This window comes from Musca autumnalis, unplaced genomic scaffold, assembly GCF_047663935.1.
Source record: "Musca autumnalis isolate F117 unplaced genomic scaffold, ASM4766393v1 scaffold_3, whole genome shotgun sequence".
Lineage (NCBI taxonomy): Eukaryota > Metazoa > Arthropoda > Insecta > Diptera > Muscidae > Musca > Musca autumnalis.
Window position 1 is genome coordinate 249,254,707 of NW_027411866.1, and position 20,624 is coordinate 249,275,330.

Here is a 20,624-nt window from a genome sequence, read left to right on the forward strand (position 1 = left end):
ATTACATCGACAGATAACCCTGTTTTGTTCTTACATGTTTCCTTTAATAATAGCTGTGTTCCTTTACTTACCTGAGGTTACCATTTTTGCCATTTGTTACCATTTTTAACCTGCAAAGCGTTCCTTAACCCCGAAAAGTAGCAAAAATGGAAGCAATTTTTAAGAGAGTGAGAGTGGAGATAGAGCGAGAATGGCTTTCTCTTCTACCACAGGCTACCAGCAAAATTTCTGCAGGTAAAAATGGCAGAACTGATTTTTCGACTTTTGTTTGACGATTATTTCACAATGAAAAAGAAATTGGACGAAAAACAGAAGAAAAAGTCGAACGCTGACATAACTCTTGTGCCAGACATTGAAAATATGACATGAAAATTTCTGAACTTTTAGGAGAGAGAGGAGGTGAAGGAGCTCCCTTTCTCCCTTCTTACCCACAAACTAAAATCATTTTCATGAAAATTTTCATAGTTTGGCACAAGATAAACTAAATTAAAAACTGTGAAATAAAAGCTAGCTATGCAGGTACAACTACCATTATTATTGTACCATGCCATTTGACGTTTTAAGCCATGGCTGCAGGGTGGCACTTCTCAGTGATGTTCATACCTGGCCTACCTCTACTTTATTGTACCATGGTACTCACCCCTTCAAAGTCTGCGTTCACCTTGCTACTTTTTAAAAATGATACTTAAAAGCTTTGTTCCTTTACTTTTTTAATGTGCTCTGTTCCAGAACCTGCAAGAAGCTACTATTTTTTACTACGATAACATTTTTTCCTTTATGTTATCGAAAAAAATAGTAAAAAATAGTAGATTCTTGCAGTACTGGAACAGACCAATGGTAAGGGTGGTAAAAGATAAAAGTGTCAAAATTACTTAAAATTGCTCTCTCATGAACATTTTTAACAGAAAAGTAAAGGAACGGAAAAATGGTAGATCTGGCAGCAATGTCAAAAAGAAACATAAAAAATCAATTTTCGTCTTTTATTTCACAGTTTTTAATTTACAGCCTGTTTCTGTATGTCGAAAGAAGAATGTGTGCGAAAGAAATACGTCCAAACTCTTGTGTGTTTTTCAAATTTGTTTTTTGTTTTGAAGCAAAGGCAAAGGTAAAATTATTTCGAAAACTAAAGTTCGGGGCTGTTTCATTCGCACACATTTTTCTTTCGACATACAGAAACTGGCTGTTAGTTTTGTCAGCGTTCGACTTTTTCTTGTTTTTCGTCCACTTTCTTTTTCATTGTGAAATAATCGTCAAACAAAAGTCGAAAAATCAGTTCTGCCATTTTTACCTGCAGAAATTTTGCTGGTAACCAGTGTTGCCGTTTTGGGCATTTCGGCCCAAATTTGGGCCGAATAAAAAAGAATTTTTAATTTTGGGCCGATGGGCGGCCCAAATCCATTTTGGGCCGTTTTCATACTAATAATTTTAAATAATATTTTATAAAATATCAAATATTAGTCTTTGGGCTATTATTACATGCTTACTTTTACTATTGGATGGATTTGAAAATGTAAAATAAAGCAATTTGGTGGCATTAAAAATATAATTTTCACATTAAAACTTAATGCCAAGAAGGTGCTCCTAGTAGTTTAATGGTCACTTTTAACTTTAAGTTACCCGGGTTTTGAAATATATTTTTCATGATACTTAAGTATTTGATAAAGATTCATGCATTGTGTTCATAAATAAATAAATTTCATAATAATTTGGTGGCAACGGAATCATGCCAAGCTAGGGGTTTTTTCTTATATTTTTGGCATATATTTTACCTATAATTAACAACCTTAATGATGAATTTCAAGCAGATAGTTCAGGTTTATCCTATTTATATCCGAGTGTCATCTCAAATTGTCTTTTTATACCCTCCACCATATGGAGGGTATAATTAAATTTGTCATTCCGTTTGTAACACATCGAAATATTCGTCGGAGACCCTATAAAGTATATATATTATTGATCAGCATAAAATTCTATGTCGATTTGACCATGTCCGTCTGTCCGTCCGTCCGTCCGTCTGTCTGTTGAAATCAAGATACAGCTCGCAATTTTAAAGATAGAGAGTCAAAATTTGGTACAGAAGTTTTTATTACTTGCAGGATGGTTGGTATTGAAAATGGGATATATCGGTCCACGTCTTGATATAGCCCCCATAGAACGGTACCTCCCGATTTTCGGTATTTTTAAGGTTTTAGCTTCATTATCCTACCAAAATGGCTGAAATTTGGTACGTAGTCTTCTTTAGGGCTACAAAACTTTCCCCCAGAATTTTGTCGGTATCGGTCCACACCTTCATATAGCCCCCATAGAACGGTACCTCCCGATTTTCGGTATTTTGAATGTTTTAGCTTCATTATCACACCGAAATGGCTGAAATTTGGTACTTAGTCTACGTTGGTGGTATAAAACTTTTCCTCAGAACTTTGTCGGTATCTGTCCATGCCTTCATATAGCCCCCATAGAACGGTACCTCCCGATTTTCGGTATTTTGAAGGTTTTAGCTTAATTATCCTACCAAAATGGCTGAAATTTGGTACGTAGTCTTCTTTTGAGGTATAAAACTTTCCCCCAGAATTTTGTCGGTATCAGTCCACACCTTCATATAGCCCCCATAGAACGGTACCTCCCGATTTTCGGTATTTTTAAGGTTTTAGCTTCATTATCACACCGAAATGGCTGAAATTTGGTACTTAGTCTACGTTGGTGTTATAAAACTTTACCCCAGAAATTTGTCGGTATCTGTCCATGCCTTCATATAGCCCCCATAGAACGGTTCCTCCCGATTTTCGGTATTTTGAACGTTGTGGCCTCAATATTCCACCGAAATGGCTGAAATTTGGTATTAAGACTTCGTTGCGGGTACTTAAACTTTTCCTTTAAAATTGTCGGTATAGGTCCACGCCTTCATATAGCCCCCATGGAAAGGTACATCCTGATTTTTCGTATTTTGAAGGTTGTGTCTTCAATATTCCACCAAAACGGCTGAAGTTTGGTATTTAGTCTTCAATGTGATATAAAACTGTTCGCCAGAAATATGTCTGTACAGGTCCACGCTTTTATATTGTCCCATTTCTGACTAAAATTCGTCGGTATAGGTCCACGTTTCGATATAGCCCCCACAGAACGATACCTCCGGATTTTCGTAATACTGAAGATTGTGACGTCAATATCCAACCGAAATGGCTGAAATTCGTTATTTCGTCTTCCAAGAGTTATAAAATATTCCAGAAGAGTATTATCAGTATAGGTACACGTCTTCCTATATCCCCATAGAAACTTACTTCTTGATTTTCGGTATTTTTTAGTTTATTCTCTTACCGAAATATAAGAAATTTGGTATTTTGTCTTCTTTGAGCCTAAAAACTTTCCGTCAAAAATTTGTCGGTATAGATCGACGTTTTGAAATAGCCCCCATAGAATGGTGCCTCACGTTGTTTTACCGCAATTACTGAAATTTAGTATTAAGTCTTCTTCATACACGAAAGGAAACTAATTATTCCATTTTACTTCAATACAACTTGTGGTGGAGGGTATAACAAGTTCGGCCTGGCCGAACTTAACGCCGTTCTTACTTGTTTTATAAACAGTTTGGAATTTGCTAAGACTCGGTGAAACTGTACTTTCTTTCATCTCAAAGAGCACATCTTTGGAATTTTTGTTGTTGAAAATAGTGCATATTCTTGAGGTAAACGGCTACCTGCGTTTTGCGGTGCCAACGATAGCTCGAAAACGGATGGGCCGATCATAGTATATTTTTGTAAGCGTTTTAGGAAACTAATAAAACAGAATTACAAAAATATTTTTAAACAAATTTTGAGCTGTCAAAGTCAAAATTTCGATTTTAACGAAAAAAATTGATTGCTTTTGTCAAAAAATTGGGCAAAATAATTTTTTAATCTGTCTCGCTTAAAGGCCATCGTTTTATGTATTTAATAAGCTCATTGAATAATATGATAAGGACATATGAAGATCGGTCAATTGGTTTGGAGCTATCGTTGGCACCGACTTCAAAAACGCCATTTCGAGAAACACGCACTTAAAGTTTATATGCTACATTCAAATCACAATAAATTGTTGGCTTTCAATCATTATATCTCAGACAATTTTTTGCAGCATACTACCTTTACGTAAAAATAGACAATATTTTTTCGATTTTTCTAAAAGTAATAAAAGGAATCTATGAGAAATATATATTTTTCTTTTAATTTTTAAAGTTGGGCCGTTTTAGGTCGTTTTGGGCCGTTTTTAGGAAAATTTTGGGCCGAAAAATTTTTTTCGAACGGCAACACTGCTGGTAACCTGCGGTAGAAGAGAAAGCCATTTTCGTCCCCTCTCCACTCTCACTCTCTTAAAAATTGCTTCCAGTTTTGCCACTTTTCGGGGTTAAGGAACGCTTTGCAGGTTAAAAATGGTAACCTCAGGTAAGTAAAGCAACACAGCTAATTTGATGACAAAAGAAATGTAACTGTTTAATATGTTTTAATTACTAGATTCTCGCGAATGCCCAAAAAGATGTTGTGAATACAATGGTGAAGATATCGAATGGTGAAGATAAGTACGAAAATTGCAACAAATAGTAAAAACAAATTACTACAAAAACAATAGCATATTAATACAAATCTATGAAAACCGTTGTTCAATAATGTATGCGTCTAGCAACAGACAAAAGTGGCTGACTTTCTGCTATTTCCGTATTCTCTATAATGATTATAGATTCTTCTACAAATATATTGTCTAAAATTGGTTCTCTATACTTTGTTTTCATATTATGTAATACTGTACAGGCATTAACTATCTTTCCTGCAAATGAAAGGCTATACTGCAACGTCCGATGGCGGGAAAGACATCTCCAAGTATTCTTTATTACCCCATAAGACCTCCATATAATGTTGCGAGTTTTGCACAGGGCTTCGTTGTAGGCGAATCTCGGTGTTCCGGGAGTTTCGTTAGGCAAAGGTATCATAAGCCACGGTTCCAGAGGATATCCCATATAACCTAAAATAATTTTATTGAATTTATACAAAACATGAAATATATCTTTTTTACCAATTAAGAAAGTTCTCCTTTCGCTATTATTAGAAGCATTTTCCAACGACATCCTGACTGGGCTTGAACCCCATATATAACTATCATGCCTTGAGCCTCCGTATTGAGCATTGACATTTTAAATCATGAGATTAGAATCACATATCTGAGAATATGTTAGTAAATGTTCCTTAAATGTAGTTTTTTTTTTCAAAACATACCATTTGTACATTTAAAGAATGGTATCCATGATGATTTACATACGCACCCTCGTTTCTTTTTGGAGCTAGAATTGCAACATGTGTGCCATCTTTTGCGCCAATGCATCCTTCGAACGGATAGGAGCTATTTCGAAACTTCTCTTTCATTATGTTTCTTTTGTACGTCGTTTTTGGAAATTTTACCCACTCCCTTAGAAGAACTTCATTCATAGCATTAGTTACAGCGTGTTTTTGTAAAAAGTTTTTGTCCATTCGTTCGTCGACTTCATGAACGAAGACACAATTTGGTTTTCATAGCGGTTGACGTTTGTATTCGTGTGACAAACAAATGAAAGCTTTTTATTTTCGTAATTTTTTTGGTTTTCGTAACAAAATCAGACGAACGAATACGTCAAAAATAAAAGAAAGAAAAGTAAATGTTCCTTAAATGTAGTTTTTTTTTTCAAAACATACCATTTGTACATTTAAAGAATGGTATCCATGATGATTTACATACGCACCCTCGTTTCTTTTTGGAGCTAGAATTGCAACATGTGTGCCATCTTTTGCGCCAATGCATCCTTCGAACGGATAGGAGCTATTTCGAAACTTCTCTTTCATTATGTTTCTTTTGTACGTCGTTTTTGGAAATTTTACCCACTCCCTTAGAAGAACTTCATTCATAGCATTAGTTACAGCGTGTTTTTGTAAAAAGTTTTTGTCCATTCGTTCGTCGACTTCATGAACGAAGACACAATTTGGTTTTCATAGCGGTTGACGTTTGTATTCGTGTGACAAACAAATGAAAGCTTTTTATTTTCGTAATTTTTTTGGTTTTCGTAACAAAATCAGACGAACGAATACGTCAAAAATAAAAGAAAGAAAAGTAAATGTTCCTTAAATGTAGTTTTTTTTTTCAAAACATACCATTTGTACATTTAAAGAATGGTATCCATGATGATTTACATACGCACCCTCGTTTCTTTTTGGAGCTAGAATTGCAACATGTGTGCCATCTTTTGCGCCAATGCATCCTTCGAACGGATAGGAGCTATTTCGAAACTTCTCTTTCATTATGTTTCTTTCGTACGTCGTTTTTGGAAATTTTACCCACTCCCTTAGAAGAACTTCATTCATAGCATTAGTTACAGCGTGTTTTTGTAAAAAGTTTTTGTCCATTCGTTCGTCGACTTCATGAACGAAGACACAATTTGGTTTTCATAGCGGTTGATGTTTGTATTCGTGTGACAAACAAATGAAAGCTTTTTATTTTCGTAATTTTTTTGGTTTTCGTAACAAAATCAGACGAACGAATACTTCAAAAATAAACGAATGGAAAAGACCCATCGTTTTGAATGAAAATTAAATAATTTGAGTAATAAATGACACAAAACACACGAAAACTGGAAGGGAATGCAATTTTATTTATTTCCATAGAAGCACACGCGTATATGTACATCCGTTTCTTTATATTATCACAATTATTTTTGGACAAATTTGATTACATTTTTTTCTTATTTTTTGTTTGTCATCTGTTTATCGGGGTTGCCATCAAGTAACACATTTTACGTGCAGATGCCTATGAAAAATTCACAAAATAAGTATCATGGAAACCCTGAAATATAAAAGCTTTTATAAAATAGAGCATTTTTACAAAAACACGCTGTTACTTTATGCAACGAACGACACACGGACGTCTGACTCAGTGAAATTCCCCAATGCTCTCCAAGTCCGGGTCCACTAGAGTGATTTCATTGAAAAAATTGCATGAAATTATGCGTCTCTAGATCGACTTCCATAGTAGAGTAAAATCATAAAATTGCTGTAGTGTGGAATTCGATTTAAGAACGCCTAATTTCATGAAATTTGTTAATGAAATTCACGCTAGTGTCTCTAGATCGACTTCCATAGTAGAGTAAAATCATAAAATTGCTGTAGTGCGGAATTCATTTTAAGAACGCCTAATTTCATGAAATTTGTTAATGAAATTCACGCTAGTGTGGACCGGGACTAACAGGCCTTTGGAAACAACCAGTTGCATAAAAACGAATGGATGATAGTACCTATAAACATACTCACACAAATTTGTAGTAATGTAAATACAATTACCGCTTTTTCAGGTTTTATCCCTGTAATTCTTGTGGATCCTAAGCGGGTTTCAATAGCATCTATTATTTCATACACCGTAATTCTCGATCACTTAGGTCAAACGGATCTTCCATCTGTCTCAGGATTTGTCTCTCTTGCGAGCGAAGTGTTCTTTGAGCTTGCATTTCCAATTGCAAGCCAATGTATTCAAATGCCATTGTAAATTGTTTGAAATAATATTATTGTTCAATTTTGAAATATTGTCGGTAAGACGTTGTGAAGTCTTTTTTTTTGTTGTTAACTTAACAACAATTTTCGGTAGTTAAAGACAAATTTTACCGACAAAAATCGTTAAAATTTGTATACAGAATACAGCACTTACCGAAAATTATTGTTAACTACCGACATTCGTTGTTAATTCTGTCGTTAAGGAGTTACAGAATCGCACTACAGGTTAATTATTTTTTAGGTTACTATTCGACTACGCACATGTTAAAGGCCTCGACAAATATGCTCTGCTCCAGAACCTGCAAGAAGCTACTATTTTTTACTACGGTAGCATTTTTTTCCTTTATGTTATCGGAAAAATAGTAAAAATTACTAGATTCTTGCAGCTCTGAAACAGGCCAATAGTTATGTTGCAGAACTTACAAGTTTTTACACATTTTGACCACGTTTGTGCATTTTTTCCAAAAACGCGTTCCTGTGCACCAAAATAGCTGCAAAATGTTCACTTCTCTTTGAACAAAAATGGCGCTGCATAGCTTTCTCTTTAGTAACTTTTTACACGACAAATTTGGGCGAGCACAAATGGCAAACATGTTTGCCGGCTTCTGATAGGCTGACACGCCGACTTTAATATCCCAGTGTTTTTGACGCTTTTGTAATTTTACACTTTTACCATTAAAAAAGTACGGGAACGAAACTTGCAGGTCTGAAATCATCATCATTATTACTTGCATAATTCCCCAACATTTTCATTTCTCTGGCAACACTACAAATCAGCATCTATCATTTTCGATAACACTGAAAAATGTCATCGGCCGGCGAATGGAACAAACTGAAAATGAAAGGGGAACGTTGTGAAGATTGAAATGTCAAACGCGTGAAGCTGGAAAACGATTAGGGAAAATTGTATCGAGAAAATAAATAAATAAATATTTTTAACAAAAAATATAGTTAAAACCAATCGCCATGGATGTACGGCCCAACCAAACGATATACATCAACAATCTCAATGAGAAGATCAAAAAGGAAGAGCTAAAGAAGTCGCTGTACGCCATTTTCTCACAGTTCGGACAGATCTTGGATATTGTGGCGTTGAAAACACTGAAAATGCGTGGCCAGGCATTTGTTATATTCAAGGAGATAGCAAGCGCATCAAATGCCCTGCGAACAATGCAAGGTTTTCCCTTCTACGACAAGCCAATGCGTATTGCATATGCCAAGACAGATTCCGATGTGGTTGCCAAAATGAAGGGCACTTACAAGGAAAGACCAAAGAAAGTTAAACCACCCAAGCCAGCGGCGCCGGCTGAGGATAAAAAGTAAGTATATGTTTACATACATAGAAGAGGGGAGCCACTTAACTTGATTTATTTGTTTTACAGAGACAAAAAGAAGAAAACCACCAATGCAGAGAATTCCAATCCCAATGCCCAAAGTGAACAGCCTCCAAATCAAATTCTTTTCCTTACAAATCTACCTGAGGAAACCAATGAAATGATGTTGTCTATGTTGTTCAATCAATTCCCCGGCTTCAAGGAAGTTCGTCTGGTTCCCAATCGTCATGATATTGCCTTTGTCGAATTCGCCACTGAGTTACAGAGTAATGCTGCCAAGGAAGCTTTGCAAGGCTTTAAGATTACACCTTCACATGCAATGAAGATAACATTTGCTAAGAAATAGTTTAAGGAACATCTAAGAGTCTTATTACGTGTAATTTCTAACGGATTCCCAGAGGTCTTCGATAACACTACTTCGCCATTGAAACCACTTGGAATCGTATTTTTAATTTAGGTAAACTTTTTTTGTAAGACATTTACAAAAGTATATGAAGAAAATATACAAAGAAAACGGATTTCAAATTATTTGGAATTATGTGGAGTTTTATTGTTCTTTAGAAGATTATTCCTCATCTTGAGGTATAGCTTGATTGTTTGGAATCGCATCGTGCACGTATTTCTCAATATTTTTGGTTAGTTTCTCAGAGTTACCACCAACGATTTGATCTATAATTTTGTGATTCTTTACAAAAACAAATGTAGGCATACCGGTCACATTATAGTCCATTGCAATTTCTTCACATTCATCCACGTTTATTTTTAGCACTACAACATCTTCGGAATATAATGTTGACAGTTCTTCCAATTGTGGTGTTATAAGTTTACATGGGCCACACCAAGTTGCGTAGAAATCTAAGACCACCAATTTCTCAGAGGCACTATTAAGGTACTTCTCTAGATCTTCTTTGCTTTGAATGTTATAGATCATGTTTGGAAATCTTGAGGGATTCAATCTTGGAATTGGACTGAGTTTTATGCAGACAGACAAAAAATAATTTTTTCAATCACTTATTTTTTGTTTGAATTTGATTTTGGATTTCAAAAGTTGTTTGGAAAAGAATAAAGGGTTTGTTTTAGAAGTTAAAAATATTGTGGGTAATAAGTTTTGTGGCCAGATGCTGAGTTCATTAAAAAATCCACGATTTTGGGAAGAAAATATTTTTTAAAAAATCCACGATTTTGCAAAAAATATTCTTTAAAAAATCCACGATTTTGGAAAAAATATTCTTTAAAAAATCCACGATTTTGGAAAAAATATTCTTTAAAAAAATCCACGATTTTGGAAAAATATTCTTTAAAAAATCCACGATTTTGGAGAAAGTATTCTTTAAAAAATCCACGATTTTGGGAAAAATATTCTTTAAAAAATCCTCGATTATGGGAAAAATATTCTTTAAAAATCCACAATTTTGAGAAAAATATTCTTAAAAAAATTCACGATTTTGGGAAAAATATTCTTTAAAAAAACCACGATTTTGGAAAAAAATTCTTTAAAAATTCACGATTTTAGGAAAAATATTCTTTAAAAAATCCACGATTATGGGAAAAGTATTCTTTAAAAATCCACGATTTTGGAGAAAATATTTTCTAAAAAAGTAAGTTTTTGGGAAAAATATAATATTCTTTAAAATATATCTACAAGTTTTTTTTGGAAAAGAAAGAGGAAATATTGTTTGAAAAATCCACCATTTTTTGCCATAAATAAAAATCGAACAAGTTCCAAAAATATATAGGATTTTTGTTTTATTTGTTGTTGTAGTTTTTGTAAATATAATGTATTTACATAAATTAAGTATATATAGTTTAAAAACACACATGGGGGACGAAATTTGAAACATAATTTTACTTGGTTAAAAATTTACGAAAATCTGCATTGCTTTTTGGTGCAGGAGCAGGGGCAGGAGTAGTTTGTGATGGTAAAGGTGCTGCTGCCGCCGCACTTTTGTTCGTTAAATTCTTACGCACCGCTGTTGGTATTAAAGACATTCTAGGTTTTTGTTCAAAAACTTTGTTGCGTTTGCTAACCAAACCTAACATTTTCATGGGATTTGATGTCGTAGCACCAGCCGTGGGTTTGGGAGGAGGTGCAGAAATGGCCACAGAAATCTGTTTGAAAGAAGAGAAAGGATATTGGTATGAGGTTATATGGTTTGGAATGTCCTTTAGTTTACCTTATGTCCTCTGATGTCTGTACCATCTAATGCCATAACCGCTTTACCTGCTGAGGATTCTTGTTCGAATTCTACATATGCGATTTGCTTAAATTTACCAGATCTATGGAAAATATTAAAGGGATAATTTAGAATGTTATATTGGGGGCTTTGTTTATGTTTTGAACTTACTTATGATATACCAGTCTCACATCTTTCAAACCTCCGAATGGTTTGAATAAAGCTTCTACTTCATTTTGGTTGGCATCTTGGGGTAGGCTTTTGACAAATAACTTTTGGGGTTCCATTTCCGCTGAAAAGGAAAATTAATATAAAAATTTGATTTCAAGGGGATAACAAGTGATTTTTCTCCCGCATTTTTTGTCACGTTTGCCAAGGTCAACTTCGTCCAGATTATATGACATGAGAGAAGTTTCTCTAGTCCGAGAAAAGTGTTCTCTTTGCGGAAATATATATCTTTGTAGTACGTAATTGCTTTACCTGAATATTTGAATTTCTGCCGTTGTTCTTTATCTCTCAAAACACTGGATATGAATACGGGTCGACCTCGAACATCTTTACGATCCATACTTAAAGCCTTTACCACCTCAGCCTAGAAGAGAAAACCCCTAAATTGTACTATAATTCAACACATCCACGTGCCGACAACTTACCTCACTTGGCAGCACCGCATAACCAAAACCACGACTGCGACCATTACCCGAACGTATCAATTCAATATCGACAATATTCAATTCTGGCAATTCGCCACGAATTTCATCTTCACTGAGATTATAATCCAAATTGGAAAGAAAAATACGTAAATGATCTTTGGATAAATCAATTTCCTGATTTTCATGTTCTTTGAAGGCTGACTCTTTCTTTGGGGGAGGGGCTTTTGCTGCAGGTTCTTGATGTTCTTCAGTTGTTTTTGCTTGCTTGTTTGGCGGCGGACCAGAACTTTCACTTTGTGTAGTCATTTTTCTTTTCGCCGTAGCCTTTGCGGATGATTTTTGTGCCTTTTGTTGTGTAAAAGTTGTTGCGGCTTGTCCACTGTATTGTTGTTTGAATTTATTGCACTCTTTTAGGCAATTATTGAGGGTCTTTACATTGCCATTGCAACGCTCAAATCTTTCCCAGGCAGATGTTATAACCAAGGGATTGTCTAGGCCAGGGGTGTTCAGAGCTTTACTAAAAAGTCTGTAATGGAATATATTTTTTATTTAATATTCATAATGTAGTATTTGTGAGGTACTTTACCTTCTTGTGGCTTCTAAATCCCTGCGCATTTCCAATAAGGCAAACTCAATCCAGAGACCAGATTTTAAAGCATTGTCGGCACTCTCTGTTCGATAAGAAAAAAATGAATTACTAATTTTTTCTCAAAATCTTCAATATCTAACTTACCCATCACAGTGGTCCACAATTCCTTTCCCTTCTTGGGATCCTGCAGGGGACCATATTCCAAGCGTCCCCAAAACTGCAAAATCTCACAATTGCAATCAGCCAAAACACCCCATTGTTGACCCAATATTGTCCAAGCCATATTAAAGTTTTTCCTAATTATATCACATTCATCCGCATTGGTCCAATCGGTATGACGTCTCAAATATGTGAGATATTCCAACCACACAGCCACCGCTGGTTCTGGTGTTTGGAAACCTGCCACGGCTGCACTCTCCAACACTTCTTGTACCTCGGTTTTAGGTCTGTCTATTTTTTCCAATACCTGTATACGTTTTATATACAATTCCGGTGACCAGGTACAATTACGTAAAGCTCGCTGGCATATCTCATCAGGGGTTTGTTCGAATAGTGGTAACTTTTGCAAATCCTTGGGGCGACCAAATTCATCACGATAATCAATGAAATCAATATACTTAAGCCAGCAATCGGCATTTAGGCAACAATCAGCCACCATACGCTCATAGATAGTTTGCAGAACATTTTCATCTAGATATTTATCGGATTCTTTAATGTATTCGAAATACACTTCAGCACGTTCCCGATATAAATTGGTCCCCAAGGATTGTAGTTTTTCTTCAAATGGTAGGATTTGCTTCAAATGATCTTTGGCCTTAAAATATTTTGCATCAATTTCTTCCCAATCAATGTCCTCCCTGTCGGCGAATTGTTCCTTATTTTTCTCATAATAGACTTTGAATTCAATATAGCTTTCTTCCATTTGATTAAGAGGATAGCGCAGCTCCTTAAGAAAGCTATTGACAAATTCATCTCTGTGTGTTTCCTCTGGGTATTGCTTTCGGTATAATTTGAAAAATTCTTGTCCTTTGTGGCAATTCAGTCCATAAGTTCCTAATATTTCTTCCCAGATTGAAGCACAATCGGCTGTGCAACGCTTGGCAAAGCTTGCATATTCCAAAGCCAGATCACAAGCTGATAAGAGAAAGATATTAGAAATATGCCTAAATACTTACAAAAGTAAAACCACTTTTGGATAAAGATTATTGAAAAATCGTTGGACACAGATCCATCTAAAAACAGTTGTCCCCATTAAAATCGAAACCAATACCAGGACAACCTTTCAATCACAAACAATCCTCAGATTACAATGCTGGACCAGGTGTCCATCGGTATTTTTGCAGGGAGGTTTTTTTTTTTACATGGACGTCCACATTTTTCCCACCTCGTTCACCATACAAAATTTGAGCTTTCAATCTGGTCGTACTGGTTTTAAATGCTGTTAATTTCGCGTCAATTTTGAAATGTAGTCTATATCTCAAATTTTCAATAATCTCTACCCACTGGCGTGGTATATAAATGAACATATTTTTCTTACAATAATAATCCTTCAATGCCCTTTGGAATAGATTTTTGACTTGTTGAATTTCACTTTCCGATTGGGCCAAGGTAAGTTCCACACTAATATAACGCTGCCACAGTTCCGGTGTAAGGGGATAAACATTTGAGAAGGTTGTATAAGCTTTACGAATATTATCCAAATCGCCAGTGGTGCTATTATTCATAGAAATGAAAGAGAACACAGAAATATGGATGAGTATTTTGTCCTTGATATACAAATATTTCACAAACACATACTGCGACAATTCACACAGCCTCACATATTTATCGTAGGCATATTGATTGACAGACAATTCTTGTAGTATTGCTTGAAATTCTTTTAAAGCTTTAATCTCTTCATCCTCATCTTCAGATGAGGACGCCTCACCATCTACTACATCAACACTTGCTATTTCCTTATCCAAAGACATATCTTCATCATCTCCATTATCTAATTGGTCTATGGGTAAGGGACCATTTAGCAAAGAATTATCTTCCATTAGTTCCACAGCTGAGGGTGGCCGTAGCACTGAAAGAGATACATTTGTTTTGGGTCCATCATTTTCGTCGTCGGACTTTAGAAGAGCCTCTTCCTGTTAGAGAAAAAAACACATTAGCATCACTTTTCTGTCTGCCAAATAAGCCCACTTACTTCAGCCTCATCTATTTCTTCTTCAAACATTTTATTGCTGGGATCCTCCATTTGAAGTTGCAACAGGTTCCAGTTATACTTACCAACTTAACACCCTATTTTATTGTTAATTTAAAAATAATAAATTGTGTGATGTGAGAACTGTTTATTTTTACACGCAGTTCTTCTTCTTTCCACGCTGATAGAGATTTGTAGATGGAAAACAATCGGAATCTAAAGAGATCTGTAGGAACTTAATAAACTTAAATATATTAGAGTTGTACAATCTAGTTAATTTGAAAGATCTAGTTCAATAATTCATCTAGTACATAGGTCACTATCCAGTTCAATCATTCGAATCGAAATCGTTCACCGGCTAATCGTTCGTTTGATGAAAACGCATAGGTTGACATCCGTATCGTCAATTGCTTTACAAATGACTGAAAATCTGCGATGTATTATGTTTCTTAACGCCGTTGCAATTAACAACTACGAAGCTACGTGTTTCTAAACATCAAATATAGGCATTTTCAACGCAGGTAAAATGCAAACACCCAGCAAAATGTTCGATGCCAAAGATGCCATTCAATCATGGGTGCAAGTGATCTGGCATGCCATCTTTTTAGCATCTTCATCGATGAATTTTATATGAGCGTGGACCCCAAAAGATGCTATTCATTTTTGGATCCAAAGCATGTCATTTATCTTCTTCTTTATTGCGTATTCGATTTTCGAATGTTAGCGATCATATTACAATTGTCAAAAAATTACATATTTATGTTTTTATAAATTATTAACAAAATAGGAAAATATATCTCTATTTCTCGCTATGCTTATTAAATTTTAGGCGTTCTGGAATTCTGTCCATTGCTGGATATTTTGAATCCATGACATCTCTTTTCTTCCTCTGGTACGTCTTCCTTCTATGTTTGCTTGTAGTAGTTCCTGGAGAATGGTGTATTTACGGTTTCGCATAATGTGCCCTAGATATGCTGTTTTCCGTTTCTTTATGTTGTTTAATAATTCTCTTGTTGTATTCATTCTTCGCAATACTTCAATATTTGGTACATGCAGGACCCATGGTATTTTTAGTGCTCGACGGTACACCCACATCTCAAATGCTTCGAGTCGTTTGATATCTGCCGATTTTAACGTCCACACTTCGACTGAATATAACAAGACTGGCCATATATACGCTTTTATGAAACGATTTTGTTGCAACATTTATATCATGGCTTATTAGGACTTTTTTATATTTATGAAATGCATCTCTTGCCATTTCTATGCGACATTTGATTTCTTTTGAGCAGTCCCATTGATCATTTAGCAAAACTCCCAGGTATTTGAAACTTTGTACCCTCTCAATATGGAAATTTTGTATTTTTAAAATCAACTCGTTATGAGCGTTGTTCTTACTTATTATCATAAATTTTGTTTTGAGGGTGTTTATTTTTAGCCCATACAACTCACTACTTGATGTTAGTCTATCAACAAGATTTTGTAGGCCTGATATGCTGTCGGATATTAAAGTAGTGTCATCAGCATATCTGATATTATTTAGGTAATTCTTGTTTATCAATATACCTTCTTGGATGCCATCTACTGCTTCGTGAAAAAATTTTTGGGAGTAAATGTTGAAGAGTAGTGGAGATAAAATGCATCCTTGTCGAACTCCTTTAGATGTTGCTACATCTTCAGTTAAATCTCCATTTATGTTGACTTGGGCAGTCTGGTGCCAGTACAAGCTTTTAATACACCTTATCTCTTTCTCATCGATTCCAATTGCTGTAAGAATTTCCATGAGCTTATCATGCTCCACAGTGTCGAATGCTTTTTCGTAATCTATAAAGCATAAAAATACATCTTTGTGGACATTTCTACATTTTTGAACGAGTATTTGTATGCAGAATAAAGCCTCACGGGTTCCCTTTCCTTCCTTAAAACCAAATTGAGTTTCTCCCATTTCCTTTTAACATTTCTCATATATCTCTTCTGGATAATTTTAAGAAAAATTTTAAGAGCATGACTCATTAAACTAATGAGACGACAGTCATTGCATTTTTTTGGCATGGGGTTTTTTGGTATTGTTATGAAGGTGGATTTTAGCCAATCCTGTGGGTATATACCAGTATCGTAGATGTAGTTAAATAGTTTTGTCAGTAGCTCAATGTTGCTGTTATTTAGCATTTTTAATAATTCAATTGGAATTTCATCAGGCCCTGTAGCTTTTCCATCTCGAAGGGATTTTATTGTTGATTCTACTTCATTATTTGTGATGCTGTTTCCTGTCATATAATCTGATGCATTGTTAACGTAGGTTGATCTGTTATCATCCTTAAATAGTGTTTGGATATATTCTTTCCAGATATGTTTCTTTTCTGCAATTTCAAAGATCGGTTCATTGTTGTTATTGAAAAGGACAGATGGATTTGTATTCCTATATTGTCCAGATGCTTCTTTCAATTTCTTATGCAGGTTGAAATCGTCATGTAGGCTCATAAGTCTTTCAATTTCCTGACATTGAGTATTTAGGTGATTATTTTTAGCATTACGTATCTCCCTTTGTATTTCTATTTAGTTCCCAGTATTTTTCGTAATCTTTATTTTTAAATGCTCTTCTTTCATCCATTAGCTGCAGGATTTCTTGAGTCATCCAAGTTTTGGTCTTTGGTTTTATAAAATTGCCTAGGGTGTTTCTGGCAATTGAGTTTATAGTATTCTTTACATTATTCCATATATTTTCTATATCTTCGCTGTCGACATTATTCAGCTCTGTATTTAGTTTTGTACATACATCCGATTTTAGTGTTTGGTTTTGAAGTTTTCCTAAGTCAAGTTTTTTACTTTGTACCTTTTTAGAATGAGTTTTAAGTTTTATGCGTATCTTTGCCATTAAAAGGTTATGATCAGATGGTACATCAGCACTCGGATATGTTGTGGCCTTCCTAATTGATGAGCAGTGTCGCCTGTTGATAAGAATGAAGTCTATTTGGTTTCTAATGATGTTGCCAATTCTGTCTTGTGGAGATTTCCAAGTGTAGAGCTTTCTTGGCGGTAGAGTGAAAAGTGTATTTGCTATCTTCATGTTGAATTCTTGACAGAATTGAATGAGTCGTTCGCCTCTTTCATTTCTTTCGTCCAATCCGTATCGTCCTGTAACACCAGTTACTTCACCTCTCCCTACTTTTGCATTAAAATCACCTTGGATGATATTTATATCATGTGGTTTTGTAAGTTTAACAAGACTTTCTATTTCATCATAAAACATTTCTACTTCTTCATTGCTTCTGTCTGATGTGGGAGCATATACTTGAATTATATTGATGTTGTGTTATGTATGATATTGTGTTGCTTAGTTTGCCTGACTCATAAAGGCTTCTAACATTCCAAGTACCAATGTTAAGCGTCGTTTTAGTTTTACCTCCGGGGATTCTTAGCACCCTCGAGTTACCGGAGATTGAGGGCCATATGTTTGTTTCTGCATTCATTGTAATATGGTTTTCAAGGGATAATATATACCAATTCTTTGATACATATGTAATTTTCACCAATGCTTTGGCATGTCATTTTCACCAACTCTTTGCAATGATATTATCATTACGACGAGAGTTTTAACAACGTTGGTTGTGATTTAGAGTTTCCGACAATATCAAGCCTACAAAACAAAATTCATCTCTATTGGATCGATGGAATGGGTTCAAATGCTGATGAAAAGTTCGTATTTTTCACGACTTCCTTTGCATGGGTTCAAATGCCTATGAAAAGATCGGATCTTTCACGACTTCGTTTGAACCTATGCAAAAGATGCCATGAAATCACGTCATCGCATTGAACCCCTTCCTCCAAATTTTGCTGGGCTTGTATCATTTTTATTTCTGATACATTTAGTTGCATTTTCGAGGAACAATGTATGTGTATACAACTGAAATATCTTGGCGAAGTTTAAACAACAAATAGCAAATGACGATACGGAAGTCAGCCATACATACACAATTATTTTAATTAATTTTACCGATTTTTGTCGGTAACCAAAAATGCGTTAGAGAATGCCACTACAGGGTTCAATTCCATTTATATGAAAATGTGAAATGAAAAATTTTATAAAGGGAAAAACTGTCAAATGAAAAAATTATAAAGGAAATATTTTTCTTTTCAAATTTTCATATAACAAGAATCCAGCCCAAACAACAATATTACATTTATAGTACGTTTATACTCGTATAAGTTACCGAATTAAAGTGGGAATATGCATCGTAATCATATTCCCAAAGTCACAGGTAACAAGAGATACCAGCCACAACAGCACCACCAAACAAAATGCAATTTTCAACAGCAGTCATGTCATAACAGCTCAAACGGTAGCAACGGTAAGTCCCAATTTACATTGGGCGAGTTTACTTGCGGCAATTGTCATTTTGTAGGAGAGAGAGGTGAGGCATATGGTAACCCTTTGCCTCTCAGCACCCTCTCTCACCTACAAACTGACAATTGCCGCAAGTAAACTCGCCTAATGTAAATTGGGACTAAACCTAAGCTACCCCAACTACGTAAACAACTGGCCTGTTCCCGTACTTTATAAAGTGGTAAAAGACGTAAAAGTTGTAAAAGTCGTAAACGATTTTCATATAAATTTTGTGTACGGGAACGCAAAATGTGTAAAAGTGGTAAAAATTGTAAAAACTTTTTAGTTCTGGAACAGAGCTAACATAAACAAAACAACCATGGTACAATAATACAGGTAGCATTATCAAGCCAGCTGATGGTAATATAATGTGTCAATTGCATTGAATTGATGTCAAATTTTGACATCTTATGTTACTAACAATTGCCGATGCGGCTACCTGTGTATTTGTACCATGAAAACAACATCATCAACAAAACAATAGGTCTGTACGATAACCCAAAAGTTTGTAAAAATTTGCACAAACTTTTACAAAATGCTGTTCGATAACAAACTTGTAAAGTAAAAGAGAGCGAATTTAGAGACAATTGTGAGGGAATTTTGGAGAGTTTTGTTTGCAAGTTTGATCAGCTGATTTAAATTCGAATTCTTTGTGGCGGACTTCTTGGCAAAAACATAAACAAACGTTTGGTTATTAAAATAAATAGAAATAAAAAAGGAAAAAAATATTAAATAAACTATGAAAAACAATAATGTAAGTAAAACAACTTATTTTGTAGTTTGTGGTGACTATTTTTTTTATTTTATTATTTATTTATTTAATCATTTCCCCCAACTTCTTCTTCTTCTTCTTCTGACATATGTTTCCATATGTCAATTCCACCAACTTTGGGGTGGAATTTTAAAGTGACATGAGACACTAAGTCTATGTTGCCACTTTCACGGGTATTATTATGCTTCTCGGGAACTTTGTAGATTAGTTGAAATTTGTTCATGGGTATAATGTAAATTTTGTATGTTAAATTTAAATTCTGATATTAGCGTCTTTATAAAATTTCCATAAGGCAGAATATGCTTCGATGTTGTTGTTTTTTAGTATTAAGTCAATAGTTGGTTGGTGTATATTCAGTGTTCTCAGTTTTTGCAGCAAGGAAAACCTTGTGTTGTTGTGTATATCTGGACAATGAAAGGTGATGTGGTCTGCAGTTTGAACTTCACCGCAATCACATCTGTCGGTGCTGGTTATATTAATTTTATGCAAGTGGCATTTCATTTGATTATGGCCGAATCGTAGTCTTGTAGTATTTGTTATGACACTTCGGGGTAATTTTAGGTTCCGGAACCAAGGACGGCAGTTGACCTTGGGTGAAAATGTGTAAAATCTTCTTCCAAATACACTGTTATTCCATTTTTCTTGCCATGATGTAATGTCAGCGGATCTATCTTGCCGTTTTAAGTCCGATGGACATATTTCTGGGTAAGAATCATCAGGGCTGTGATTGGTGGCAAGAGAGTCCACGTACTCGTTTCCATCAATGCCACAATGGCTTGGCACCCATAGAAAGTGCACGGAGAAGGCCTCCCTTGACATTTCATACAACTCATTCTTTATATTGTAAATAGAGTGATGGGTGTTTTTACTGTTTTGGGAACTGATGGCCATAAGGACTGACTTGCTGTCCGTAATTATGAGGTATTTTCCAGTTTCTTCCCCCAACTTCTTCTTGTTTATCAAATCAGCTGACTTCTTGCAAGTGTTGGCAA

At 35.1% G+C, this 20,624-nt stretch overlaps 3 protein-coding genes across 4 annotated transcripts; 1 reads left to right on the forward strand and 2 right to left on the reverse strand.

Moving 5' to 3' along the window:
- Positions 1 to 8,390: 8,390 nt before the first annotated feature.
- snf (U1 small nuclear ribonucleoprotein A snf) lies at positions 8,391 to 9,407 on the forward strand. The gene is made up of 2 exons (XM_073973513.1): positions 8,391 to 8,857; positions 8,921 to 9,407. The coding sequence occupies exons 1-2, from the start codon at positions 8,505 to 8,507 to the stop codon at positions 9,216 to 9,218; spliced, it is 651 nt and encodes a 216-aa protein (XP_073829614.1). The 5' UTR covers positions 8,391 to 8,504; the 3' UTR covers positions 9,219 to 9,407.
- LOC141397363 (thioredoxin-2-like) lies at positions 9,329 to 9,885 on the reverse strand. The gene has a single exon (XM_073973514.1). It carries the CDS (start codon positions 9,801 to 9,803, stop codon positions 9,438 to 9,440), a length of 366 nt encoding a protein of 121 aa, XP_073829615.1. The 5' UTR covers positions 9,804 to 9,885; the 3' UTR covers positions 9,329 to 9,437.
- Positions 9,886 to 10,592: 707 nt separating this feature from the next.
- Rnp4F (RNA-binding protein 4F) lies at positions 10,593 to 14,694 on the reverse strand. 2 transcript variants are annotated; one of them, XM_073977764.1, is made up of 10 exons: positions 14,480 to 14,694; positions 14,086 to 14,420; positions 13,826 to 14,001; positions 12,433 to 13,422; positions 12,286 to 12,370; positions 11,700 to 12,225; positions 11,527 to 11,638; positions 11,218 to 11,338; positions 11,047 to 11,149; positions 10,593 to 10,981 (listed from the first exon to the last, which is right to left on the reverse strand). In XM_073977764.1, exons 1-10 carry the CDS (start codon positions 14,528 to 14,530, stop codon positions 10,718 to 10,720), a joined length of 2,763 nt encoding a protein of 920 aa, XP_073833865.1. In that variant the 5' UTR covers positions 14,531 to 14,694; the 3' UTR covers positions 10,593 to 10,717. The 2 variants fall into 2 exon arrangements, with proteins under 2 accessions (XP_073833865.1, XP_073833866.1); XM_073977765.1 differs by having other exon boundaries at positions 14,086 to 14,356; positions 14,563 to 14,676.
- Between the last annotated feature and the right edge of the window lie 5,930 nt (positions 14,695 to 20,624).

Bases quoted from the DNA above. Each gene is read 5' to 3' on its own strand.
- snf (XM_073973513.1), top strand. From the start codon at position 8,505: ATGGATGTACGGCCCAACCAAACGATATACATCAACAATCTCAATGAG. The intron at 8,858-8,920 runs GTAAGTATATGT...TTTGTTTTACAG, and splicing joins GCGCCGGCTGAGGATAAAAA to AGACAAAAAGAAGAAAACCA.
- LOC141397363 (XM_073973514.1), bottom strand. From the start codon at position 9,803: ATGATCTATAACATTCAAAGCAAAGAAGATCTAGAGAAGTACCTTAAT.
- Rnp4F (XM_073977764.1), bottom strand. From the start codon at position 14,530: ATGGAGGATCCCAGCAATAAAATGTTTGAAGAAGAAATAGATGAGGCT. The intron at 13,423-13,825 runs GTAAGAAAAATA...TTCTCTTATCAG, and splicing joins GGCATTGAAGGATTATTATT to CTTGTGATCTGGCTTTGGAA. The intron at 11,150-11,217 runs GTAAGTTCAAAA...TATTTTCCATAG, and splicing joins GTGAGACTGGTATATCATAA to ATCTGGTAAATTTAAGCAAA.